General features: G+C 41.1%; 1 protein-coding gene and 1 long non-coding RNA gene across 4 annotated transcripts in view; both read left to right on the top strand.

Moving 5' to 3' along the window:
- Window positions 1–1732: 1732 nt before the first annotated feature.
- Window positions 1733–27726, top strand: part of LOC311253568 (NACHT, LRR and PYD domains-containing protein 3-like) — a 379521-nt gene continuing 353527 nt past the window's right edge. Inside the window, exons 1-12 of one of the 2 annotated variants that reach the window (XM_084347632.1) lie at window positions 1733–1897; window positions 3129–3336; window positions 7302–7380; window positions 7535–7763; window positions 7931–8009; window positions 8752–8830; window positions 8985–9213; window positions 9391–11236; window positions 11334–11507; window positions 12423–12590; window positions 13602–13648; window positions 13775–14576. In XM_084347632.1, the coding sequence (XP_084203758.1) occupies window positions 3155–3336; window positions 7302–7380; window positions 7535–7763; window positions 7931–8009; window positions 8752–8830; window positions 8985–9213; window positions 9391–11236; window positions 11334–11507; window positions 12423–12590; window positions 13602–13648; window positions 13775–14388 (3726 nt within the window). In that variant the 5' untranslated portion in view covers window positions 1733–1897; window positions 3129–3154 and the 3' untranslated portion in view covers window positions 14389–14576. Of the gene's footprint in view, window positions 1898–3128; window positions 3337–7301; window positions 7381–7534; window positions 7764–7930; window positions 8010–8751; window positions 8831–8984; window positions 9214–9390; window positions 11237–11333; window positions 11508–12422; window positions 12591–13601; window positions 13649–13774; window positions 14577–27726 lie in introns of those variants that run through there. The other variant, XM_084347631.1, reaches the window with a different exon arrangement.
- LOC311253573 lies at window positions 22865–27238 on the top strand. 2 transcript variants are annotated; one of them, XR_014621714.1, is made up of 4 exons: window positions 22865–23338; window positions 23382–23743; window positions 23969–23999; window positions 27151–27238. It is a non-coding gene; the product is annotated as an uncharacterized lncRNA (long non-coding RNA). The 2 variants fall into 2 exon arrangements; XR_014621715.1 differs by having other exon boundaries at window positions 23382–23999.

Raw genomic sequence — 27726 nt, 5'->3', positions numbered from 1 at the left:
AAAGAGATCTGATTCATCACAGCCCGTCTGAAACTCTTCAGAGAATCAGCAACTGTCAAACTTCAACAAGGACAATTTCCCTTACAGACGTTTCAAATCCCAGAGGGTTCACCCTGCTATAACTCAGAGCAGCATTTCTGTTAGCTAGGTGTAGAGTAGCATTTCTGTTAGCTAGGTGTAGAGCAGCATTTCTGTTAGCTAGGTGTAGAGTGCCATTTCTGTTAGTTAGGTGTAAAGTAGCATTTCTGTTAGCTAGGTGTAGAGTAGCATTTCTGTTAGCTAGGTGTAGAGCAGCATTTCTGTTAGCTAGGTGTAGAGTAGCATGGTGTACACAGAGTGTGAGAGCTCACCTGGGCTCCTCCTCCTGTGATGAAGCACACCTGAGAGACCGTCTAACATGTAACTTTACTGTGTTTGACGAGGTTCTAGTTAAAAAACTGAAGGATTTTATAACACAAGTTTGTACTTGAATGTTTCTTCATGACAACTTGTGAGTTGTTGTGTAGTGACCTCACAGAAACTAACAGTCAGTTAAAGTGATGTTGGTCTTTAAAAGTCACAAAGCTGCTTTGTTGAACCAAAGTAACTACAACTGAACATGTATTTGACCTTTACACTGTCATTAAACACACGTCATCAGATTTCACTGACACTTCACAGATATGATTCATACGATGTGATTAATGAGTAACTCTAACAGCCTCTTTGGGTGGCGCCGGTCCAAAGTCTCATCCACCGTGAACGTTGTGGCGCAGACAGTTGTGTCCGTGTGAACCTCCAGCTGAAGGTAATGTAACACATTTAAAATGTTTGACTCGTTAACACAAGCTGTCGTTAGCTTAGCGACACCAGAAACAGCAACAATCTGCCGCTCCATTGTTCATTTCTACAAACTCTCAGCTGTGAGTTCAAACAGCCGCCATAACAAACATCATCCTCCATGTTGAGAGGAGAACGGTGCAGGAAGAGCAGAGGTGGAGTTAGTTGGTTGTCAGTAGTTGATGTGGAGACAGCAGGAAGCAGCATTCAGAGGACTGTGAGCAGATGAAAGCTTTTATTTTGTAATGAAAGAATAAAAATGTAAGTGTGTCACTAAATGAGCTGTCAGAGCTGTGAACACTCCTCCAACAGGAAGTGTCGCCTCTTTCTGTCACTGTCCACTGAAATGTGATCAATAATCAGATCAGACACATTTACTTTATATCAGTCTGTTCTACATCAGCTGACACGCTTTTATTTTGAAGGATTTGTTCCACAGGTGGAAAGTAACTAAGTACATTTACTCCAGTACTGTAGTTGAAGTACTTTAAGTATTTCTGCTCCGTTGTACTTTTCCTGCGCTACATCTCAGAGGAGATATTTGACTTTTTACTCCATTTAGTTACTTTTGAGATGAAAAGTGAAATAAATGAAATGCGAGTGTTGAACATTAAAGGAGCTCAGAGTGAAGAAACACTTCAGCTGACTCCAGATCAGTGACACAGTGATACAGTCATATAACAGTCAGACAGCAGTGTTGCCAAGTCCGCTTATTATAAGCGACTTTGGGCTTCTTCTTCTGTGAAGTTGCTTATAAATATTAGTGGTCGCGGTTTTCTTGGGCTTGTCTCTAAAGTTTAGTTGCTTATTCTAATTGGCTCTGGCCCTGATGGCAACGAGTACTAGCCAATCAGAGCAGAGGCTGAGCAGGGCAGTCTTTTTTCTGTTCAGGAAGTAAGAAGAAACACGTCGGTGACGTTTAAATGAAAGAGTGCGACTGATTGACGGTAGGAGAGGGTTTTTATAGCAACAATGCCCGACCCTGGGACCAAGTGGGCGAAATACAATAAAGACTGAAGGAGGGCGGGTTAAAAGAGGGATTCAACCTGTCCTGGGTGACTTGCCAGCCCTGTGCAGGGTATGTACATCTGAAATACGCGCACACCACGCGCACCTGAAACAACATGCGAGCACTGAAAAACAGGAAAAATGCAGCACCTTTCTCCACAATGAAGCTAAGACATTAACAACTAACAGCTAACAACTTACTATTTGCTTATCAGAGCAGGAGCCACTTTATTGCTGCAGACTAAGATTATCTGTAATTTCTCCTGTTTCTGGGTTGTAGTTATTTAAAAATGGGATCTTCTGTAGTCCCTGTTGCTTACGACACTTGAGTGTCCTGGCTTAAGTCACTTTATACTGCCTTTGTTTATTGTTGTGAGATATATTTAAACTGAAAGAAGGAAGTTTCTATTGAGTTTTCATTCTATGACATTGTTTCAAAGTCATGTAGCTTAGTAGTAGGTTGTCACTGTGTAGCTCCACTTACTGATGACTGAAGGCAGCTTTTCCTGCCTGAATCAGCCTGTGGAGGAGGCCGAGACGAGCCGCCGCTCTCCCGCTGTCTGACGCACTAAACGCGGCTGGAGAGCAGCTGTTCGCCTGGATGCGGGAGCTGGAGGTGCTGAGGGGGCAGCAGCACCCCCTAAAACGAGGCTGTAACATGGGCCGAACTTACAAGAAGGCCCGAATCATTCAGAATGTGTCATCGACAGCGTTTCACACAGTTTATAAAGGTCCTCTTAACTCAACAACTCACAAAATGGAGCGATTTTTCAAGGGAGTCTGGGGACTTCCTGTCCCTCCTCCTCTCCCTGCTGCTGTTGACTGCAGCTGATGTGACTTATAATATGTTGGTGTTCAGGTTCTTGTTCATAATGATCAGATACATGTTATCCTGGAGATTCACATGAGTCCAAACACATGAATGTGGCCCACTATTTACTATGACGTCATCATATAGACTGAGCCCTCAGCACCAGCTGCATGAAGTGGAAATACGTGACTGAAGTACCTCAGGATTGTAGTCCGTGTAGTACTCGAGTAAATGTACTTTCCTCCACTGTTACTGGTGTTTCTAGAACAGTGTCTCGCTGGTTAAACTGGTGTTCAGAGCAGACGACTCACTTCCAGTCTGATGGCTCCATGACACCATCTAGTGGACTGACAGTAGAAGTGCAGCATTCATGTGACACTGATATGAAGCAGCCAATCAGTGGAGGAGCAGCTGATGTTCTGACAGGAGACGTGATGTAAAGGCTGATTTCAGTTGATGTGCAGATGAATGATTTGTGTTTCCTCCCCAGATGAAAGTGTGTGTGAGTTGAGCAGCATGAATCAGTGTGAGGACAGAGAGGAGGGAGGCCCTCCCTCTAACACCACTGGACCTGGACCTGAACCTGGACCTGAGCCTGGACCTGGACCTGGACCTGAGCCCAGCTGTGTGTCCTTCAGGAGTGACCGGTCAAAGCATGAGATCATTAATTTTAAACAACAGCGTTCATCAGACAGACAGTAAGTTGTCCTCATGTTGCTCTCTGTTGATGTTTGTCCTCATTAAATCCAGTCTGACCAGTTGTCCTGATGGTCTTCATGTCCTCAGAGTGATGATGGAGGTCAGAGCAGGATCAGTATTAAAGGACAGGTTCACATTTTTTCATGTCTGTCCCTCAACAACTCTGACGACAGTGTTCCTCACCTCCTGCTGAGATCTGACCTGCTGCTGAGGAGAGGAGAGGCGGTGTGTTATATCTAACGTCACAACGGCCCGACCCATCCGGACTTCATGGGGCCGGTACCGAAACCCATATTAAGGAGTAGAAAACTCTGATTACTGATATATCAGCTGATTAAATGTTTTTAAGTTTTCAAAGAATAAATAAAAACAAATAACTTATTTTCTGATCTGTTAAATAAAGTTCAAACACTTGAGACAAAGATATGAACTGAAGGCAGAACATTTTACTGTTTTACAATATTTATTAAATATGCAAAAATAAATAAAAGGTGTTACAAATACGTCTAAAGTTACATGGAGCATTTTGAAACTCAGACGTTCAGTTTTTCTTCTTACTGCAAGACATGTCTACATGAATATAGCTTATATTTACAAATGATGAATTTATTATTATCTTTATATTTAGGTAATAGGTCGCTGTATAAGCAACATAATAAGTGAAGTCACTGGCAAAACATTATTTGAAATGCCCATGGTGAAGAAATCACCATTTACTTCTCAGTTTTTGCAGAAAAAAAAGAAAGAAATTGGGATCACATCAAATCAATCAAAATATGGTACTTTCAAAACGATATGTCAATCTTCAATACTTGGTTGGGAATCCCTTTGCCTTAATCACTGCCTCGATGCGCCGTGGCATTGAGGCAATCAGCCTGTGGCATTGCCTGGGAGTTATGGAAGCCCAGATTTCCTTGATGCTTGCTGTCAGCTCTTCTTTGTTTTTGGGTCTGGTGCCCCTCATTTTCCTCTTGATATTAGGCTCGTTCGAGATGAACTGCGCCTCGCCTGGAAGGTTGACGAGACCAGGCGGCAGCAGCAGGGGGCAGTGGCAAAAAGCTGCAGTCAAGTCGGACAGTTTCCAGCCGCCGTCAAAGAATATACAGGAAGTCACAGAAATATGTCCGTCCTGTTAGATCCACCTTAGGCTACCTGTAGTTTGCACAACACGTTCGGATAGCTATGGCTGAAGAAACTGCACATGCATTCTTGATCGCTGATGAAATTGAAGCAGAAGAGATCCCCCTACTTTTCCACTTTGCACATAAATTACACTGTGTTAATCCTCTTAATGGGCAGATGGGATGTGGTGTGATTTTTAATATTTAAAGGATAAGTACCGTTTTTTACAACCTGGACCTTATTTCTGGCAAAACATATGGTCATTTACTCACCCAGATAACTTTGGTGTCATTCGGCGTCGTTCGGACGAAATTAGATCCAGTGTAGCGGCGATATATCCATATAATGGGAGAGACGGGGCAGCGACACACAGCCTCTATATAACGCATTATCTGCCACGAAACTAGTTCATTTCATCAATATTTTGTTATGAAATGCTAGCGCTATTCCCCTCTGAGTCCGGGCTCGTCCGTTATCAACATCCGGGGTCAAACTAGCAGTAGCAGCTACAGGTAAACAAGCCGCGCTGTCGCGGGTGCGCGCGCAGCTCAGAGACGACATCTTCCAGGTCAGAGGTAGTAGATCAGCCTACAGACCCCGGATGTTGACAATAGACGAGCCCGGACTCAGAGGCTAATAGCGCTAGCATTTCATAACAAAATATTGATGAAATGAACTAGTTTCGTGGCAGATAATGCGTTATATAGAGGCTGTGTGTCGCTGCCCCGTCTCTCCCATTATATGGATATATCGCCGCTACACTGGATCTAATTTCGTCCGAACGACGCCGAATGACACCAAAGTTATCTGGGTGAGTAAATGACCATATGTTTTGCCAGAAATAAGGTCCAGGTTGTAAAAAACGGTACCTATCCTTTAATCTCACAAATGTAACAAATAGAAATACAAACTTTGAGGTCATACAAAGTGGATTTTTCTAAAATGATAACTTCTTTTCACTGTGGTCTAAATTTGTCAATCATAACTTTTTATTTGTTTAACAATGCCACTGTTATGATTGAGGTGAGAATCAGAACGACTGGTCAGATTTCAGCCCTTGGAAGTAATTTATTGAACAAGAATTGTCTACAAAGTAGATTTATATAAAGGCACTGTCATTTATAAATCATACAATCCCTAAATTTAACAAACTGAACTACTGAATTAACAGTCCAAGCGTTCTCACAGCTACTGTACATATATAGGCTACACATGGGGAGGACAAGCAGCAAAGGTTTCTTATAATCTTTATTCATTGATGTATTTATATTTGTAATTATATACAGTATATCAACCACACAAAAAATATGTCTGTTAACAGATTAAACCTTCATTGCACATGAGATTCATATAATCTAACATTAAATATAACCAATACACAGAAAATAAGAATTGTCGACTGAACGTAGTCCTAACTAAGAGCCAATCAGCTCTTTGATTAGGCGACAGCCAGGCGTTTCCCATCATGCCCTGAGGTCTTGCAGCATGGATGTATTATAGATCCATGTCTTGCAGTCGGTGGAGAGCAACTGCGGCGCCTGGCTCTAAAGACTGCGGCCGCCTTGATCTCGCGAGGTTATCGTTGCAGGCGCGTCAATGACGTCAGGGCAAGTCGGGATCAAGTCGGACACAAATCTAACCGGCATGCATTGTACGGTGGTCGTCGGTGATCGATTCTGCGCAGGCCTGGCTCATCTTGACCGAGCCTAATACCCCATAGATTCTCAATGGGGTTTAGGTCCGGCGAGTTGGCTGGCTAGTCAAGCACTGTGATGGCATGGGCATCAAACCAGGTTTTGGTGCTTCTGGCGGTATGGGCAGGGGCCAGGTCCTGCTGGAAGATGAAATCTGCATCTCCATACAGATCCTCAGCTGAAGGAATCATGAAGTCCTCTAAAACATTCTGGTAGACTGTTGCGGTGACCTTGGATTTAAGAAAGCAGAGTTTACCAACACCTGCACCGGACATTGCACCCCAAATCATGACTGACTGTGGATATTTCACACTGGACCTCAAGCAGCTTGGGTTCTGTTCCTCACCCGTCTTCCTCCAAACCCTTGGACCTTGATTCCCGAATGAAAGGCACACTTTACTTTCATTGAAAAAGAGGACCTTGGACCACTGGCCAACAGTCCAGAACTTCTTCTCCTTGGCCCAGTTGAGACGCTTCCTACGTTGGCTCAGGCTCAGAAGTGGCTTGACCCGAGGAACCCGACAGTTGTAGCCCATCTCCCGGATGCGTCTGAATGTGGTGGTTTTTGAAGCTGTGACTCCCGCCTCATTCCACTCTTTCTGGATCTCTGCCAGATTCTTGAATCTTCTCTGTTTGATAATCGGCTGAAGCCCACGGTCATCTCTTCTGCTGGTGCATCTTCTCCTGCCACATTTTGCCCTTCCACTAGACTTTCCATTGATATGCTTGGACACAGCACTCTGCGAACAGCCAGCCTCCTTAGCTATGAACTTTTGTGGCTTACCCATCCTATGGAGGGTATCAATGATGGTCTTCTGGCCAGTTGTCAAGTCTGCAGTCTTCCCCATATTGAACCGAACTGAGACAATTGAACTAAAGTGAAGCAATTTAAATTTTGGGCTGATTTCTTCACAGTATTCTAATTTTTTGAATTCCTGTTTTCGTGGGTTTTATGAGCTGGAAGCACAAATTATGTACAAATAAACAAATAAATACTTGAAATCGTTTAAATTGTGGGCCCTGAATCTATAATCTATGAAAGTTTAACTTTTTGAATGGAATTATGGAAATAAATAAACTTTTCCATGATATTCTAATTTTTTGGAAAGGGTCTGTAATGTGGCTGATTCTTCATGATTCCTCCACAGAGTCGACCAGGAAAGCTCAGAGGTTCCCAGAGGTCCGTCTGCCCAGCAGCATCAAACACACCTGGACTCCATATTTATGGTCTGTACATGAACAACAACTACTTTTACATCCAGTCTGTTCACAATAATCTCCATGCTGCACTTTACAGACCAGTGGTGAATCTGTCCAACATGGATCTGATGTTTGGCTCCATGATGTTAAATGTTCTCATTCACATAATATTCTGTTCCAGCTGCTGGAGGAGAATATTATGACCTTTGTGAAGAACGAGCTGAAGAAGATCCAGAAGGTTCTGAGTTCAGATTACCCAGAATGCTTAGAGAGTCAGAGGGAGGATGAGGAGGTGTTGGATGGTGAGGATGAAGGGCAGAGGAGGAGCAGCAGAGAGGCATTTCTGAAGATCACACTTCACTTCCTGAGGAGAATGAAGCAGGAGGAGCTGGCTGACTGTCTGCAGAGCAGTAAGAGGATTTCTCTAAAGATTTAACATGATGGATCAATGAGACATTTACTGAAGTCTCAATAGACGGACAACAATACATTTATGTATGCAATCATTAGGGGAAGGAAATTGTCATGTTTTATTTATAAATCACAAATCGATCTTGTTTGTTGTGTTTATTTTTAGAAAGTCATTCTGGAGTTTGTCAACGTAAGGAGGCTCTTCTGAGGCTGCTGCCAGTGGTCGAAGCCTCCAACAAAGCTCTGTAAGTACAATTTATTCACCATTGCATACTCTGCTGTCTTTCAACTTTAGAAGGTCTGTCCACAGTTCTCAGCTCCCAGTCCTCGAGTGACGGGGAGCTAAACTACATGTCTGACTTGAATTTGTATGGAGAAACAGCTGAATGACTGTGGAGAGTTTAGTAGTTAGGAAGATTCAATTGAACCTAATGGTAGTGAGGAGTTGAATAAACCTCATAATGCATGAAAGACTTGGGCCATGGTTTGATGGAGTCTACAGTTTAAAAAATAAATAAGCAGATATAAGTTGAACAGAGTGCTTGATGAAGTAAAAACATCAGAGATGTTCATGTTTGATTGTGTGTTCTTGTGTCTGTGTGTCAAACTGCACTCATGAACAAAGTTGTCTCAGCTGTCAGCTCACATTTCACTCACTTCGCCTGCTACAAGTTTATTGTGGCTTGACCAGCTTTAACTGGACAGGTAGCATCGTATTAGCTTGTGTTAGCTGTGTGTTGGTGTCGTCAGTATTGTTGAGATAATCAGAGCCGGAGGAACTAAACCAGACAAGCTGCTGAACCAACCCAGTAAACTGACTGACTGTTGAGTCACAGTGGGATCAGCAGCACGACCAACACTTTGATGTCAGGGGAAACCATCTGATTCAATGATGTCATCAACACTTTATCTCAAAGGACCTTCAGCTTGTGTTTGTCTCTGAGTGGACAGACATAATGTTGCTGATTCTTCATGATTCCTCCACAGAGTCGACCAGGAGAGCTCAGAGGTTCCCAGAGGTCCGTCTGCCCAGCAGCATCAAACACACCTGGACTCCATATTTATGGTCTGTACATGAACAACAACTACTTTTACATCCTGTCTGTTCACAATAATCTCCATGCTGCACTTTACAGACCAGTGGTGAATCTGTCCAACATGGATCTGATGTTTGGCTCCATGATGTTAAATGTTCTCATTCACATAATATTCTGTTCCAGCTGCTGGAGGAGAACATTGTCACTTATGTGAAGAATGAGCTGAAGAAGGTCCAGAAGGTTCTGAGTTCAGATTACCCAGAATGCTTAGAGAGTCAGAGGGAGGATGAGGAGGTGTTGGATGGTGAGGATGAAGAGCAGAGGAGGAGCAGCAGAGAGGCATTTCTGAAGATCACACTTCACTTCCTGTGGAGAATGAAGCAGGAGGAGTTGGCTGACTGTCTGCAGAGCAGTAAGAGGATTTCTCTAAAGATTTAACATGATGGATCAATGAGACATTTACTGAAGTCTGATGATGATGATGATGATGATGGAAAATCTGTTTATATATGCAATCTTTAGGGGAAGGAAATTGTCTCATTGTCTTTATAAATAACTTAATGATCTTTTTCGTTGGGTGTTTATTTAGAACATCTTGCTGCAGTTTGTCAGCGTAAACTTAAATCTAACCTTCAGAAGAAGTTCCAGTGTGTGTTTGAGGGGATCGCTAAAGCAGGAAACCCAACCCTTCTGAATCAGATCTACACAGAGCTCTACATCACAGAGGGAGGGACTGCAGAGGTCAATGATGAACATGAGGTCAGACAGATTGAAGCAGCATCCAGGAAACCAGACAGACCAGAAACAACAGTCAGACCAGAAGACGTCTTTAAAGCCTCACCTGGAAGAGATGAACCAATCAGAATAGTGATGACAAAGGGAGTGGCTGGCATCGGGAAAACAGTCTTAACACAGAAGGTCACTCTGGACTGGGCTGAAGACAAAGCCAACCAGGACATACAGTTCACATTTCCATTCACTTTCAGAGAGCTGAATGTGCTGAAAGAGAAAAAGTTCAGCTTGGTGGAGCTTGTTCATCACTTCTTCACTGAAACCAAAGAAATCTGCAGCTTTGAAGAGTTCCAGGTTGTGTTCATCTTTGACAGTCTGGATGAGTGTCGACTTCCTCTGGACTTCCAGAAAACTGAGATCCTGACTGATGTTACAGAGTCCACCTCAGTGGATGTGCTGCTGACAAACCTCATCAGGGGGAAACTGCTTCCCTCTGCTCGCCTCTGGATAACCACACGACCTGCAGCAGCCAATCAGATCCCTCCTGGGTGTGTTGACATGGTGACAGAGGTCAGAGGGTTCACTGACCCACAGAAGGAGGAGTACTTCAAGAAGAGATTCAGAGATGAGGAGCAGGCCAGCAGAATCATCTCCCACATCAAGACATCACGAAGCCTCCATATCATGTGCCACATCCCAGTCTTCTGCTGGATCACTGCTACAGTTCTGGAGGATGTGTTGAAGACCAGAGAGGGAGGAGAGCTGCCCAAGACCCTGACTGAGATGTACATCCACTTCCTGGTGGTTCAGTTCAAACTGAAGAACACCAAGTATGATGGAGGAGCTGAGACTGATTCACACTGGACTCCAAAGAGCAGGGAGATGATCGAGTCTCTGGGAAAACTGGCTTTTGATCAGCTGCAGAGCGGCAACCTGATCTTCTATGAATCAGACCTGACAGAGTGTGGCATCAATATCACAACAGCTTCAAAGTACTCAGGAGTGTTCACACAGATCTTTAGAGAGGAGAGTGGACTGTACCAGGACAAGGTGTTCTGCTTCATCCATCTGAGTGTTCAGGAGTTTCTGGCTGCTCTTCATGGCCATCTGACGTTCATCAACTCTGGTGTCAGTCTTCTGGTAGAAGAAGAGCAATCAACATCCTGGTGGTCTAAACTATTCAGAGACAAACCTGAACCAACACATCTCATCAAGTCTGAAGCAAGAAAAAATGAAGTTGCATTGACACAGTACCTCCAGAGTTCTGTAGACAAGGCCTTACAGAGTTCAAATGGACACCTGGACTTGTTCCTCCGCTTCCTCCTGGGTCTTTCACTGGAGACCAGTCAGACTCTCCTAAAAGGTCTGCTGACACAGACAGGAAGTAGCTCACAGGCCAATCAGAAAACAGTCCAGTACATAAAGAAGAAGATCAGTGAGAATCTGTCTCCAGAGAGAAGCATCAATCTGTTCCACTGTCTGAATGAACTGAACGATCGGTCTCTAGTGGAGGAGATCCAACAGTACCTGACATCAGGACGTCTCTCCACAGATAAACTGTCTCCTGCTCAGTGGTCAGCTCTGGCCTTCATCTTACTGTCATCAGAAGAAAATCTGGATGTGTTTGACCTAAAGAAATACTCTGCTTCAGAGGAGGCTCTTCTGAGGCTGCTGCCAGTGGTCAAAGCCTCCAGCAAAGCTCTGTAAGTGTGGAGAAGTTTTTTTCAGAATGCAGTAAATGTGCTGTTATTGACCCAAATAGAAATAATTTTCTTGTTCTGCTCATTATTCTTTATCCAGACTGAGTGGCTGTAACCTCTCAGAGAGAAGCTGTGAAGCTCTGTCCTCAGTTCTCAGCTCCCAGTCCTCTAGTCTTAGAGAGCTGGACCTGAGTAACAACAACCTGCGGGATTCAGGAGTGAAGCAGCTGTCAGCTGGACTGAAGAGTTCACACTGTGTCCTTGAAACTCTCAGGTCAGGATTCATTATTTTATTTCATTATTTCATGTAACTTTACAATTAGAGCATGTCTTGCTCATAAGGGGGGCAGGTAATGTCCGGGGTGAGTGGGGTCCTTAACAATACAGCTGGCCTTCTTTTGGAGTCGGCCAGTGTAAATGTCTCTGAGAGGGGGTAGTGTCGTCCTGATGACACACTCCGCTGCCCTCACCACCTGCTGCAGGTCCTTCCTGTCCTGTGTTGTGCAGCTGGAGAACCACACTGTGCAGCAGTAGGTCAGCAGGCTTTCTATCGCTGACCGATAGAAGTTGGTCAGCAGGTGGTGAGGAAGGTGAGCGTGCTTTAGCTTCCTGTAGGTGTGAAAGTTACAAAGGTGGAATGGGGGGACAGTTTCATTCCACCTCTGATCCTCCAACAGAGGTAGTAACACAGCCAAAACACAAGCGAGACGACCTGTGTGATGTTCTGATAGTGTTCACAGTCTGACAACTTAACAGATCCTTCACTCATCAAAGTAACGATACAAAACCAATGAAACCACTAATCTATTTGTATATAAAATGTGGGTCTGTCAGTCTATTCTGCACTTTAGTCCCGACTTACATATCTCAACAACCATTGGATGGATTGCCATGAGGTTTGCTTCAGACATTCATGCTCCCCTCAGGATGAACTGTAATTACTTTGGTGATCCTCCATCATCAGGTCATCATTTTAATCTGTACAATATGTTGGTTCATGACCAAGTATTTGCAAAACTAATGGCATTTCCAGCAGCTCCAGTTATACTCCGTGTTCAGTGCTAATTAGTAAATTAGTGAAAACTAAGATGATAAATATGATAAACGTTAAACCCTTAAACACAGATGTGCACTGAATCATCAGGACCCTCAGCTGATCTGTGATGTGTGTTGTTTTGTGTGTCTGCAGGCTGTCAGGCTGTCTGATCACAGAGGAAGGCTCTCTGGCTTCAGCTCTGGACTCCAACCCCTCCCATCTGAGAGAGCTGGACCTGAGCTACAATCATCCAGGAGACTCAGGAGTGAAGCTGCTGTCTGCTCGACTGGAGGATCCAGGCTGGAGACTGGACACTCTCAGGTATGAAGAGTCCTGCTGCAGCCACAGACAGTCAGTGTGAGACTCTGTATCTCGACTGTAGATGGTTCAGTGTCGGGAGGTCTGATTCGTTTACTCCACCTCCAGTTGTTCAGTTCAGGAGAAAAGGCAGCATGGCACGAAGCCAAGAGTTACAAGTGAAGAGAGGAAGATGAGAAGAAGAGATGAAGATCAGCGACCAGGAGAGTCTTGGCACAAACACTGAAGTTAAACATTTACAGACTGTAACAACTGTCTGTGGCATCAGTTTAAAGTGAACAGAAGATGTAAAACAGTCCAATAACAACGTTAGATGACACAAGGTGGAACATTCCCGTCACATCACCATAACAGCAGCAGTGCATAGATTAATTTAAGATGGGTCAGTGGTGCCGTCTATGTGACCTGTGCAAAGCCTATGTAGGAGGGATGTTGGAGGGAGGCTGAGATCATCTGAGAGTGTTAAAAAAGAGAGTAGTTTTTTTAAACGGTCATCTCGGGACACATGTTGATTTATTACGTATAAATTGTATTTGTTTGTTTGCACAGTAAAACAAAGCAGCAGAAACACAGCGAGAACAAAAAGCAGACTGTGCAGGTGAGATTCAGAAAAGCCCTAGAAACTTCAAACAGGAATCTGACCTCAAAAGTTCTGACATCCAAATGCAAAAGTCCTCTAATATACAAACATGAGCACAAGCTGACATTGGATCAGACAGCATGCGTATGGTAGCCCACAGGAAACAGCACCAACATCCAATAAAATAAAGATGAAGTCATGAATCCAAAAAGAGGTTTGTGTGTGTCCTCACATGTTGTCGTCCTCTTTCACACACACCAACATCCTGTGGCTCTCTCAGTGTGTGAGGAGAGTGGCAGAGGTGAAGAGGTTCAGGAGAACAGGGAGAAGCAGGCCTGATGGACATATTGTGTTTCTGTGTATGAGAGTCATGTCATGTCCATGTCTGCATGCTGAAAGAGGATGTGCTGCTCTGACCCCCCTCCTCCTTTCAGGGTGGAGCCTGCTGGAGTCCGATGGTTGACACCAGGTCTGAGGAAGTGTGAGTGTGTTTTTACTTTGATTCAGCTTCACACTGTGACATCACTCAGTCACATCTGTGATGTCATCATCACACTGATGATACATTAATAACTGCAGCTGTGTTGTGTCTTTTTCTCTCCATCAGATTCCTGTGAGCTCACAGTCGACACAAAAACAGTCCAAAGAAACATCAAACTGTCTGACAACAACAGGAAGATGGGATATGTGATGGAGGATCAGTCATATCCTGGTCATCCAGAGAGATTTGAGACCAGGTGGCGTCAGCTGCTGTGTAGAACTGGTCTGACTGGTCGCTGTTACTGGGAGGTCAAGTGGAGAGGAAGAGTTTATATATCAGTGAGTTACAGAAGAATCAGAAGGAGAGGACGCAGAAAAGACTGTGTGTTTGGACTGAATGATCAGTCCTGGAGTCTGTGGTGCTCTGATGGTCGTTACTCTGTCAGTCACAATAACAGACAAACAGACATCTCCTCCTCCTCCTCCTCCTCCTCTTCCTCCTCCTCCTCCTCCTCCTCCTTCTTTTCCTCCTTCTCCTCCTCCTCCTCCTCCTCCTCCTCCTCTGGTAGAGTAGCAGTGTATGTGGATTGTCCTGCTGGCACTCTGTCCTTCTACAGAGTCTCCTCTGACTCACTGATCCACCTCCACACCTTCAGCACCACATTCACTGAACCTCTTTATCCTGGATTTGGGCTCTTGTGGTCCATGTCTGGTTCCTCAGTGTGTCTGTGTGGTGTTTAGTCTGCAGAGTCTCCTCCTGTCACAGAAACATTGTCAGTGCTGAACAGTTGAGTCTGTACAGGATCACAGTCACATCAATCTTTCAGCTTCTTGTAATAAATTCATCAGTGAACTTTGTACAAAATGATTCAAACTGATTGTAAAGATTGATGGTTTCCTCGTCATCAATGATTCTGTTCTGCACGTTAAAACTGAGACCACTTCACTTTGTTCTGCACTTGTTGTATTTGACAGTCGTCAGCATGAAGCTGGTGACTCACAGAAGGACTTTAACAGGCAGCCGCTGTAAAGACTTTAAAACAGGCGTAACGTGCGTCTCCTTCTGGTCTGAGTCAGCAGTCTTGCAGCAGGATGTTGAATTAGCTACTTTCATAATGTTTCTGTGTGAGTGTTACGTGTTAGCTAGCTACAGACTGCAGTTAATGTTAGCTAGCTACACACTGAATGTTGGCTAGCTACACACTGTAAGCTATGTATGAAGTAGAGACATTGTTAGCTAGGTGTAGAGCAGAGGCACTGTTGGCTAGGTGTAGAGTGGCAACATTGTTAGCTAGGTGTAGAGTAGGGAAACTGTTAGCTAGGTGTAGAGCAGAGAAACTGTTAGCTAGGTGTAGAGCAGAGGCACTGTTAGCTAGGTGTAGAGTAGAGAAACTGCTAGCTAGGTGAAGAGTAGAGAAACTGTTAGCTAGGTGTAGAGCAGAGGCACTGTAAGCTAGGTGTAGAGTGGCAACATTGTTAGCTAGGTGTAGAGCAGAGGCACTGTTAGCTAGGTGTAGAGTGGCAACATTGTTAGCTAGGTGTAGAGTAGAGAAACTGTTAGCTAGGTGTAGAGCAGAGGCACTGTTAGCTAGGTGTAGAGTGGCAACATTGTTAGCTAGGTGTAGAGTAGAGAAACTGTTAGCTAGGTGTAGAGCAGAGGCACTGTTAGCTAGGTGTAGAGTGGCAACATTGTTAGCTAGGTGTAGATTAGAGAAACTGTTAGCTAGGTGTAGAGTGGCAACATTGTTAGCTAGGTGTAGAGCAGAGGCACTGTTAGCTAGGTGTAGAGTGGCAACATTGTTAGCTAGGTGTAGATTAGAGAAACTGTTAGCTAGGTGTAGACCAGAGACACTGTTAGCTAGGTGTAGAGTGGCAACATTGTTAGCTAGGTGTAGATTAGAGAAACTGTTAGCTAGGTGTAGAGTGGCAACATTGTTAGCTAGGTGTAGAGTAGAGAAACTGTTAGCTAGGTGTAGAGTGGCAACATTGTTAGGAGGTGAGTTTTGTATATTTTTGTTTTTTATATTTTTGTATATATATATATTATTATATTTATAGATTACAACATGTCAGAGTTGAGGCCAATAACAGCAGACATGTATAAATAAAACAATAAATAAAGAGCAGAGAAAACTCAGCAAGTACTGAGAAATACTTCAAGCTGAGGCTTCACACAAATATATGAGTTTTGCTGTAACACACTTTATTTATACAGCAGCTTTAAACACAGTTTACAAAGTGCTCTGACAATCAAGCAAAAGCAGGAAAGTCAGGACGACAATACGACAGAATAAAGAGTGAAGAGTGGAGACGAACACGAGGAACCTCGTCTGAGGTCCAAACAAGAAGCAGAACAGAACATGACAGAACACAAACAGGAAGTTGAGTCTGTGACAGAAACGTGACGACACGACGAGGACGAGATGACGGGAGAAAGTCACGACCACTTAAGTTACTTGATTCAACAGAGGAAATAATTATATTTTGGCTCACCAAATACCCAAACTCTCTGCTCTTAATTGGTGGAGACTTTAATATTGCTCTAGATAATGCTGCTGACAGGTGGCCTCCTGGGCGGCCCTCCTCCCTCAGCACAAATCTTAAAACACTGATGGGAAAATGTAACATTGTGGATGTATGGAGAGAAAAATGCCCTGATGAAAGATCCTTCACTTGGAGCAACAGATCAGGATCCAGCCAGTCTCGCATTGATTTCTGGCTGCTATCCAATAACATTGATAAAGAGAAAATGACAGAAACATCCTTGCCACGCCCCTCACTGACCATAGAGCGATCCATATAAGCATCCAATTTAGTGCATCTAATACAATCCGTAGATCTGCTACCGGAAATGAAACAATTCCCTGTTAAAGCATGAAAAGGTTCAGACTGAAATCATTCATTTAATTACTCGTTTTTACAACAAGGCTAAAAGGGAAAAATCCTACAACACTAACTGGGAACTACTTAAGTTTGAGTTAGGAAAATTCTTAAGACGGCAAACAGGAACATTTATTGTCAAAGCTGAAAGAGCAGAAGAAGAGAAAGTCACAAGTAAAACGTCTTCTTTTTATCAGAGAGAGGATGAGCTGCTTCTATTAGACCTCCAAAACAAATCAGACGAGTTGTATCGACAACAAGCAGAGGAGCCTTTGTCAGGTCCAGGAAGAGATGGCTGGAGGAGGGGGAGCAAAGTTCTGACTACTTTTTCCGTCTTGAAAAATACCGATCCAAAACCAGTCCCATCCATAATTTAAATATTAATGGGGTCATTACTGATGACGAGAAATCAACTTCAGATTTTTGTTCAAGATTTTATAGCAATTTATACAGCTGAAAATCTAATGAAGAAGTTACCAGTCAGTGTGTAAACTCAGTAAATAAGGTGAGAAAGATTGATCTGGCAGATAAAGATTAGTGTGACACCCCTCTTACAATGGCAGAGGTTACCGATTCGATCGCTCTGCTCAAAAACAATAAATCTCCCGGCACTGACGGTTTAACTGCAGAGTTTTATAAAGCCTTCTCAGATCAGTTAGCCCGTTTTTACTGCAGGTTTTTACGGAGAGTCTAGAGAATGATGCCCTTCCTCCTAGTCTCACTCAAGGTCTGCTCACATTGATTCCCAAACCTAGAAAAGACGCTTGTTATTGATAACTGGAGACCCATTTGTCTGCTGAATAATGATTATAAAATGATGGCGTTAATATTTGCCAGGAGAATTAAAGTACCTCTTGACACAATTATAGCTGAGACACAGTCAGGCTTTATGAGGAATAGGCACATCTCTAATAATATTAGACTAGTATTAGATATTCTTGACTACCCTGACCTGATATCTGAAGATGGCTTCATCCTCTTCTTAGATTACTATAAGGCCTTTGATACAACACAACACTAATTTATTTGTCTCTCCTCACAAAATGTTTTTCTGCAAAGCAATTCAAACTTTATATGTTGATGGCAATAGCTCTGTTAAACTGAAACATGGAGCTTCCCCTAGATTTAATCTGAAGCGGGGCGTTCGTCAGGGATGCCCGATTTCACCTCATCTGTTTCTACTTTGTACACAAAGTCTCACATGTCATGTTGTAAACAGGTATACAAGGAATCTCTACTGCGGGTAGGGATATCATCAGTCAGCTCGCTGACGACACCACAATCTTTCTAAAAGATGCCAGTCAGATACCTGTCGCCATTCATGTGATGAAGCAGTTTTCAGAGGCCTCTGGTCTGTCTGAGTATAAATAAATGTGAACTGTACCTTTAAAAGGTTGTAATATACAAACTATTTGCAACATGACGATCAAGGAAGAAGTTACATACTTGGGTATTCTTCTTGCTAAAGATCAGAAGGCGAGATGTCCTTTAAACTTTTCTCCATCATTAAAAAACTCCAAACAAAGTGAATGAGTGGCTGCAAAGGGACTTATCTCTAACAGGCAGAGTGTTCCGGAGCAGGCTGAAGGATATCTGGGCTCACATACGCAGCTCTCTCTTTACACCTGGACACTAACGTTTGTAAAGATGTTGACAGAAAGCTTTTTGACTTCATCTGGAAAAATCCTACACATTATATCAAAAAAAGTGTTACGAATAATTATGAATCCGGTCGGCTCAACTTTTTGGACTTTAACACACTGAACAAGACTTTTAAGATACATTGGGCTCAGCACTTTATAAAAAACCCTGCTGTCGTGGACAAACTCCCTGTGAAACTGTCCACTTTCCATAAGCAGGTCCTTTTAGCATGGCCTCTCATTTATCAGCACAGTTTCTCAGCTCACAGGTTTCTAATCTGGAATAACAGATATTCTGTATAAAAACAAGTCGCTCTTTTCTGAGAGTCGGGTCCAGAATCAGGTTCTGCTGGTGGGCCAGCAATTTAACGGAGAGGGGCAACTTTTCTCTTATAGAGAGTTTCCATCAACATATAATATTCCAGTTACGCCACCAGAACTTGTTTTAATTTAGAAATACTGGCAGACCTCCACCCACTTCTGTCTCCCTCCCCGCTGTGGCTCAATCACCTGTTGGAAAAATCTGTGTTTCTAAACTTCCTGGAAATAATACGAACATTGGTGCTTTGTTTCAGAAAGAAACTGTCTCTGCTCCGAATGCTGCGTGTTATTGGACCCGATCTGTAAACAACACTGACTGAAACAAGTTTGTATGATTCCTCACAGATACCTGATAGTAAACAAGGTGAAAGAAGTGTGGTTCAGAATAATTCACAGATATCACCCTGCTAGTCATCACATGGTTACATTTAACAGAGACATCAATACAAACTGCTCTTTTTGTGAAGACCACCCAGAAACTGTTGTGCACTTGTGTTTTGCTTTTATAGAAAATAAAGTAAAGAAAATATGGACTTCATTATAAATGTATTCATTCTGTTGGCAAAATGCCACATTCATAAATGTAAATTCAGCAGTAAAACACCTGATTTTGTACCTTTTCTCCATGAAGTTGTTCATTATATTAATTTAATTTCTGGCTCCACCAACAGAAAGGCAGTTAAACTGTCACCATATGGTCCTCTTTCTCTGTCACTATATAACTTATAAGCTTCCCCTGGCAACATGTTGTTTCTCCTTGTTTATATGTTACATGTCCGTTCATTATTACATGCACATGTTTCTATAAGTCACATCTGAATTATAAACCCCTTTTTGCAATAAAGCTGACGGACCAATCAGAGGCAGGTAAAGTCAGCTGTGAGATGATGTCACAGAAGCTGTTGTGTGACTATTACTCCTATTCTCCTTGGAGGAGACTGGAGCTCCATTAAAGATCCACTTTTGGGCTGTCGGCCACCACTTCCGGTGAGAGTTGATAAAACTGCAGAAATTAATAAACTGTGCTCTAATTTAAATTGTTTTGATATATGGAGGTATAGAAATCCTGACAAGAGTCAGTTTACATGGCAAACAAAAAACTTGAGCAAACAGTCAAGAATAGATTTTTGGTTGATATCTACAGTTATGGAGAAAGAAGTTATGGATGTTTATATTGAACCCTCTGTACTTACAGACCATACATTGATATACATCTCAGTTAATCTTAATAACACAAAAGATCAGGATCAAAGGATTAGAACAAGTTATTGGAAATTAAATAACACTCTTAGAAGATAAACAATTTCTAAGCATGGCAAAGTTAACTATTAATGAAACCTGGAGGAAGGCTAAAGCACTGAACTCCTTCGGAGAGCAATGGGAATTTTTTAAATATCAAATTAGAAGACTAGCAACCCACAGAGGGAAAGAAATGGCATAAGACAAGCGGATAATGGAGGATAATATAACAAAAAAGATAATTATGATATATGAAAATCCAGATACAAATCAACAAGATAGAGAAAATGTGATTGCAATTACAACTAGATCAGATCTATGAAGATAAAGCAAGGGGGGCCTTTGTAAGATCTAGAAGAAAACGGATGGAGGAAGGTGAAAAGAACACAAAATATTTTTTCAATTTGGAAAAAAGAAATGCAGAAACCTCCTCAATAATTAAATTAAATATCAATGGCCAGATTACAGACAACGCCATGGAAATATCTAATTTTGTCAAGAATTTCTATAAAAACCTGTACAAGAAAAAAGTTAATTAATGTGACTCGTTCTCATTTTTGTGGATGTAAAACGAATAGACGAAGAACAGAAAAGTGCATGTGATCAGGATATTACTCAAGAAGAAATCAATGTATGCATTTCTAAGTTAAAGGATGATAAGTCTCCTGGGAACGATGGTTTAACTAGTGAGTTTTATAAAATCTTCAAAGAAGAGATTTCAGAATTGTTGTTCAATGTTTATAAGGAAGCTTTGTCTGTGGGAAGACTACCGCCATCAGTCTCAAGGCCTCATTACATTAATCCCCAAACCTGGGAAAGACCCAGTGTGTATTGAAAACTGGAGGCCAATTACTTTAATTAATAATGATGTTAAATTATTATCACTTATTTTTGCTCAAAGGCTCAAACCTTGTCTTCAAACAATTATTGATGAGTGCCAGTCTGGATTTATGAGTGGTACAAGTAATAATGTTCGTTTAATTCTTGATTTAATTGACTACCATGAATTTATTGATGACAACAGCCTTATACTATTCATAGATTACTATAAAGCTGTTGATACCATAGAACACTCTTTCTTGTTTAATACCTTGGACTTTTTTGGTTTTGGCTCTTATTTCAAATCTGCAATTCAGACATTATATAAAAGGTGCAGCAGTTCAGTGAAGTTGTTAAATGAACCACCCGTAGCTTCAATATAGAGAGAGGCATTAAACAAGGAGACGCTATTGCACCCTTTTTATTTCTACTAATAATGCAAACTACGGCACTTCACATTAATAAAGATTATTTTAGAGGCATTCAACTTGCAGAAAGTCAATTGAAATGTCAATTAGCAGAAGACACTACTATTTTTTTAAAGAATGAAAAGGAGGTTAAAAAAAACAGCAATTGACTGTCTCGATGCATTTTCTCTGGCGTCAGGTTTGAAGGTTAATATTTAAAAGTGTGATCTTTTTGCTTTAAAAGACAGAACGAGTCACCTGACAGAAATAGAAGGTATTTGTATTAAAGATGTTATATCATATCTGGGCATTAAGATATGCAAGAATCAAGAAAAAAGGGTTGACTTGAATTTTAATCCACTCATTGAAAAAGTATGATATGTGGCTATTAAGAGATTTGTCAATCAGTGGACAAATCTTGTTATCTAAAAGTGAAGGGTTATCTCGGCTGGTCTATACAGCTATGGTATTGGATGTTCCACCAAAAAAACAGATTGACATGAACATTTTCAACTTTATATGGAAAAATAAGCCCCACCAATTAAAACGAACAGTACTGTGCAACCCATACTGTCAAGGGGGCTTAAATGCTTTGGACTTTAATACATCTAACACAATTTTTAAAATAAACGGGATGAAGAGATATTTTCAGGGAAAAAGTAAATGATGGTACATTATACCAGAACTTATTTTCAAGAAGATCGGGGGGATTGAATTTCTTTTAAACTGTTATTATAGTGTTGATAAACTTCCTGTCAATCTGGCAAGTTTTCACAAACAAGCTTTACTTTCTTGGATGTTAGTCCACAAACATAATTTTTCACCACACAAGTGTCTGATCTGGAATAATCAAAATATTCGATATAAGAACAAATCTTTGTTTTTCAAGTGATGGTTTGAACAAAATATCTTGTTTGTGACACAGTTATTGAATGAAAATGGACATTTGTACAACTACACTGAGTTTTAAAAAAAGTATGCAATTCCTATTACACCTAAAGAATTTGCCATAATATTTGACGCTATACCTGCGGAAGTGTTGATGCTATTGCGAGGAGATAGACGACAGCTAAATGTACACTTTGAGGCAAATTTAATGTTAGATGGTATAAATTTAACAGACAAAAAATGCACCAATAGACATATAAGGAAACTTTACCAAGAAATTATAACCCCACCAGCTGAACTACTCTGGAACTCAACATTTATAGGCATAAACTGGAACTCAGTGTGGACTTCAAGCAGCAGATACTGTGTCACAGACAAGATACAGGAAGTTTCTTTTAAGATCATACATTCAATTTATCCTGTCAATCAGGCCATCTCCAGATTTATGTTAATGTCAACTGTACTTTTTGTGAACAGGAGGAGGAAAACATCTGTCATCTTTTTTTTGAATGTCGTTATACTTATTTGTTTTGGATGGAACTGGGAAACATGTTTGAATCTTTGACAGGCATCAAGCTTAAACTTAAAAAAAGATATAATTCTCACTTATGATGAAAAAAACTGAAGGGAAAGGAATTGTTTTTGTTTTTTTTATTTTACAAGGAAAATATTACATCCATAAATGCAAATGGTCATCCAAAAAAACACATTTTTATGAATTTAAAATAGAAACCAGATTTTACATGCAGCTACTAAAAAACATGAAAGACAGAAAAGCTATAAGAACCTTATAATATTATTATTACAAACAATTATATGATTTGCTAATACCCCTATCTATGTATATTTATGTATATATGTATATATATATATATATTTGTTTGTTTGTTTATTGTATGAATGAATATATATTTGTTTATGTGTAGGCTAATAATAAAAAAACGAACCCCTCCCCCAGCTGTTTCAGGTTTCAAGTTAACTTCACTTTCACTGCTCCTCGTGTCGTAGCAGCTTCTTCTATGAAGGTATATTTGGTGCAAAAGTCCTGAGCAGTTGTGACAGTGAATTTGTATCTGTAGAAAAAGAGTCACACATGTGTATCAGTAAAGTTGAAGTCACAGAGAAGGAGTTGCACACCTGTAGAATTTTTTTGTGTCCCACAAATACAACTCAACAGTTACACCTTCTCAAATTCTTCATTACAAGTACACAAATCCTCTGTTACAAATCACAAATCAAGAAATTCCTGCTCTCACACATTTTGCTCCAATAAATGCAGCAAAAATGGTGCAAAACACATTTGCACACCTGTATCAAAGAATCTGAAGCTGTGGACAAAATTTGAACATCTGTAAATCAGTATGTGAGTCCGTGTAATGAGAGTTGCACACCTGTAGAATTCTTTCTCACAAATATACATTTTTTTCTTGGATATTTTTTCAGCACACATACAAATCAGTAACTACAACTGCTTGAATCTGCTGCTACGGGTCACAAGTAAGTAACTACAACTGCTTGAATCTGCTGCTGCGGGTCACAGATGCCGTTTTCCTCTTTCAAATCACAAGTCGCCCGCGCTCTGACTTTTGCACCAAATATCTCAGCGTACTTGGGGCAAAAGTGATTTGTGTACCTGCAAACGCGATTCGTGTCTGTAGAGAATGGGGCGGGCTTTGTTCGGGGAACAGAGAACTCCAATTGGCCAGTTCTTCTTCTTCTTTGAGTCGTTATGGTGGTAGGCAAAGTTGCTTATACGCCATTGCCGCCACCTATTGGCTGGAGCGTGGAGCCGACCGTGGCATCTTAACAGGAAACATCCCGCCTAGCCATCAGCCAGAGCTGCGATCGCGCCTTGAAAAGAACGCCTTGACTCAGCGGAGCAGTTGGCGTGTGATGTTTAAGGTACGTATGTTTTCTGATATCACCACCGTTATACGTCTGTGTATCGTTTCATTATGCACTCCAGTCAGCTACGTTGGTGAAACATGTTTAGTTAAGTTAGCTCCCCTTGCCTCCCGAAACGTAACGTAGCTAGCTAACATATTATAACGTTAGCTATGGTATCTAGTCGTCTGTCGATATACCCTCATATTCAGTTATGTGCATTGATTCTGTTTTGCCTTCTAGAAAAATGTCAGATCAGGCCGGGTCTTCCCAGGTGAGTGATTTACTATGATAAGAAAACCATGGTTAACATCCTTTTTTTTGGGGGGGGGGGGACGAACGTTATAAAGCAATAAATTTCTGTTGGTGGTAGTTTGTTAATTGCGAATGTAGAGAACCGTTCATCCTATCTACTTCTCACTTAGTACATGTGTCGCTAATGACCCAAGGAAATGTTGGAATTTAGTGCGATTTGGACACGCGACACTTTCAATATTAATCTACTTCGATTAAATAAGGGAACACACACTCCCCCTTTTGGTCGCCGCTCAGTCGCAGTACACTACAGACCAACTCTTTTTCACTCCCAGTGAGTTACCAGCACGATCTGATAACCTAAAATAACTATAGTTGCAGTGTTTATTTAGCAGGCGTCTAACATAACAAGGCTATTTGAAAACTGTGGGCCACAGAAAGTTCCCTAGCTTTCCTAAAGTTAACCCATTTTCCCCGTGAAGCACAGTGTATTAAACCGGTGTTTTTAATCACAAGTAGCCACTACTTTTGTGTTTTTCGGTGAACCACAGTGTATTTCATCGGTGTTTCTGATCGTGAGTAGCTGGACTTGGTGAGTCTATTTCCCCAATGAATGACCTGAATCACGCACTCCTCCACTCGTGAGTTTCTTATATAATGTTGAAAAATAAATACATAGATATACAACTTGCTCATGTATACCTCAAAAAACATTAATGTGTCATGTTTAAGTTGTTCTGCATTTCAATTCTGAGAAAGTTTGTATATAATTACATTGTTGTATGTGTCATAGCAGTCTTTTTGAATATGAGCTCCAGTGTTTTTCTGATCAGAAATTTGTCTCTGTTGTTGTTATTATTATTATTATTATTATAAATATACAGCAGTGACATGGACATTAGATGATGATGATCAGGTGATTGACTTTTTACTGAAATATTAACAAGATAAGTTCTGCAATTTATTTGGGGTAAATTAATTGTTATTTTAATTGAGTAATAAAACAATATTCTTCAGAATAATCTATACATTAGTGGTGAAGAGTTATCAGAGAAATCATAAAAAAAAACTATAGTGAGACCGATGTAGAGAGAGAGTGTTAGGGTTAAGCCTCTCTCTACATGGAAGATAAGATATTCCGTTATTCTTCCCACAACAGGGAAATACACATGTCAGGTTAACCCTTACCCCCTCTCTCTGTCTCAGTATTGCTGGTTATAAATACTTAACAAGGCGTCAGCTAATTGGAGTTGTAATGTTAACCTTTTGACAAATCTGCACAGTCAGTGTCAGTGTGAAGTAGTTTGAATGAGCGGTTTCTCAAGGAAGCTACAAACAGCAACACCAGAGGTCAAACAATTGGCCTGTTACAAAGAGGCAGATTTTGAACCGGCACTGCAATATTTTGTATTGATGTTAGGAATACTATAGTTAAGTAAAGGGATGTCAGAGTTTACATTACAGTTAATTTAAAATCTAAATTTCCCATTAATGACTGTATTTCTCCTGCAGGGAAGTGCACCTTGTAGTAGGTGCATTGTGGTAGAACTACCAAATGCCATATTGAAGTACAATTGACATGTCTGTTCAGGCCTCAGGAATATATGGCCTGTCCATATAATAGTGCTGTAACGATTCATTTTAACAATGATTCGATTCATATCACGTTTCGTGGTTAACGATACGATTCAAGGACGATCGTCTTTCACTTAGAACAATACGATCCGATACGATTCAGTGACTTGATATCGATTCAGTAACTTTTTAGCCAAATATTCAACCAGTGTGACTGTGAAATAAATACCTGGATACTGGACAGTGCAGGTGAAGTGTCAGGTTTAAATTATGGATATAAACAAGTACACAACAATTAATGGCAAATGTATTAACCTTTTATTTGAATGAAGTGCAACCAGGAGGTTAACCTTTTCTGCTCTCATTTTCAATATAAAAAGTAGGGCTGCCCCCAAATAGTCGACCAAGCACTGGTCGACCAAAAAGTCATTAGATGACCAAAATTTCATTGGTTGATTGGTCGCAGAAAAAAAAACTGACTGGCGGCTGGACTGTGTATAAAAGGCTGGAGGGCTTTTAATTTGAAGGGCCAGATACAGGAAGTCGTGACACCCACTCACTGTCAGTGTTTGTTTTTTTTAACACGGCAGGTCCCTCCATCGGGGTTAGACAGTTAACAATTAATCAACCAATTAATAGCCAACCATGTCGGGAAAGACATCTAAAATATGGGATCATTTTGAAAAGAAGAAGGATGACCCAAAGAAGGTGACATGCAAACTTTGCAAGAAAAACTTCGCCTATCACTGTTCACGACGAACATGATGTACCACCTTAAACATGTAAGTAGCCTAGCTACCTGCCCATGGCAGCCGAACGTTTGAAAGCAGAGATAAATACATTTTATTATTGTTATGTGCGCTAGTATTAGACTATTCGTGTGTACTGGGAAGGCTAAATTATCCAGCTCACTATGTTTTACTTATTGTGTAAATCTCTCTACAGGCGCATCCACTTTACCGCAGAGACTTTTAAAAATTTTTTTAATATATACATTATATATATGCGTCGATTAGTCGACTAATCGCTCTGAATTGACGACCACTGGTCGACCAAGAAAATCCTTGGTCAGGGGCAGCCCTAATAAAAAGAGTATAGTAAGTGCAACCAGCATTTCTTCAGGTTGAATTAATAGTAGGTTTATCTGCTACTTCTGCTGTTGTTTACAACATAAAAAGAGTAGTTGTTGTCACTCTGAGATTTGCGCTACTGCCGGCGTGTGCCGATGACATCACAGACAGTCAGACTGAATCGAGTAACGTTTAATGTGTCTTTATCGTTAAAAGTGCTAAAAAAAACACACATCCATTAAGTTTGCCATGCTTAAATCCAATGTGCAATTTCCAAGTATCGATACAAGCCCGGAAGGCCAACTTGCCGAGCACAGATCGATGAAGTTGGATCGTAGGAACATAAATTGAGTAATCGATTGAGTAGATGAATCGTTACACACCTACCATATAATCAACAATACATTAGAAAAAGCTTTTTGCAAAAGTGAGTCTTTTATGTGTAAACATGCTGTCTTGCAAATTTTGCACAGTTTCCAAATGCATCTAATTAAATGTAATTTCCACATCTGTCAAATTTACCAGCCCACAACAAACATTGAGACAGCAGTTCGTACGCTTCTGCACTGCATAAGAGGTGAAAGGGACAGCAGACCTCATGCACCTCAACACACAGCTGCACAGTCTACTGCCACTGGAAAAAAATAAATAAAATAAATAAATAAATAAAGTTGATTTGATTTGACCTACTACAGCTGCTCAGCCTACTGCCTCTGGGCCTACTAGCAGCAGACCTGTAAGACCAGCTACTGTACACCAGAAGATGCAAAGGTAAGTGACTGTTTGACTAAGATAGAATATATAATGTTTTATTATCTTTAAAGAAAAAGTTTCATAGTGTTCTAACAGTTTTCAACAGTTGAAAGCCTCTATTTAATCTGAGCTAAATTAGGCAACACAATGCAAAGCATTTATCCAAGATTTAGGTTTTTTTTATTCTTGCTACATCCTTTCATACTACATACTTTGTTGCAAGTGATTTGTAGCATTTGTATGTGTCAGTGAAGGAATTACTAAAAACTTGGCAATACTGCCAGTATACTGCATGTATTTAAACTGACAGTAATGTTGAATTTTATGGTTTTAAGTATTAAAACAATT

This window comes from Pagrus pagrus (genome assembly GCF_965226575.1).
Source record: "Pagrus pagrus genome assembly, chromosome: 24".
Taxonomy (NCBI): Eukaryota; Metazoa; Chordata; class Actinopteri; order Spariformes; family Sparidae; genus Pagrus; species Pagrus pagrus.
This window is presented reverse-complemented; position numbering and strand designations above follow the sequence as displayed.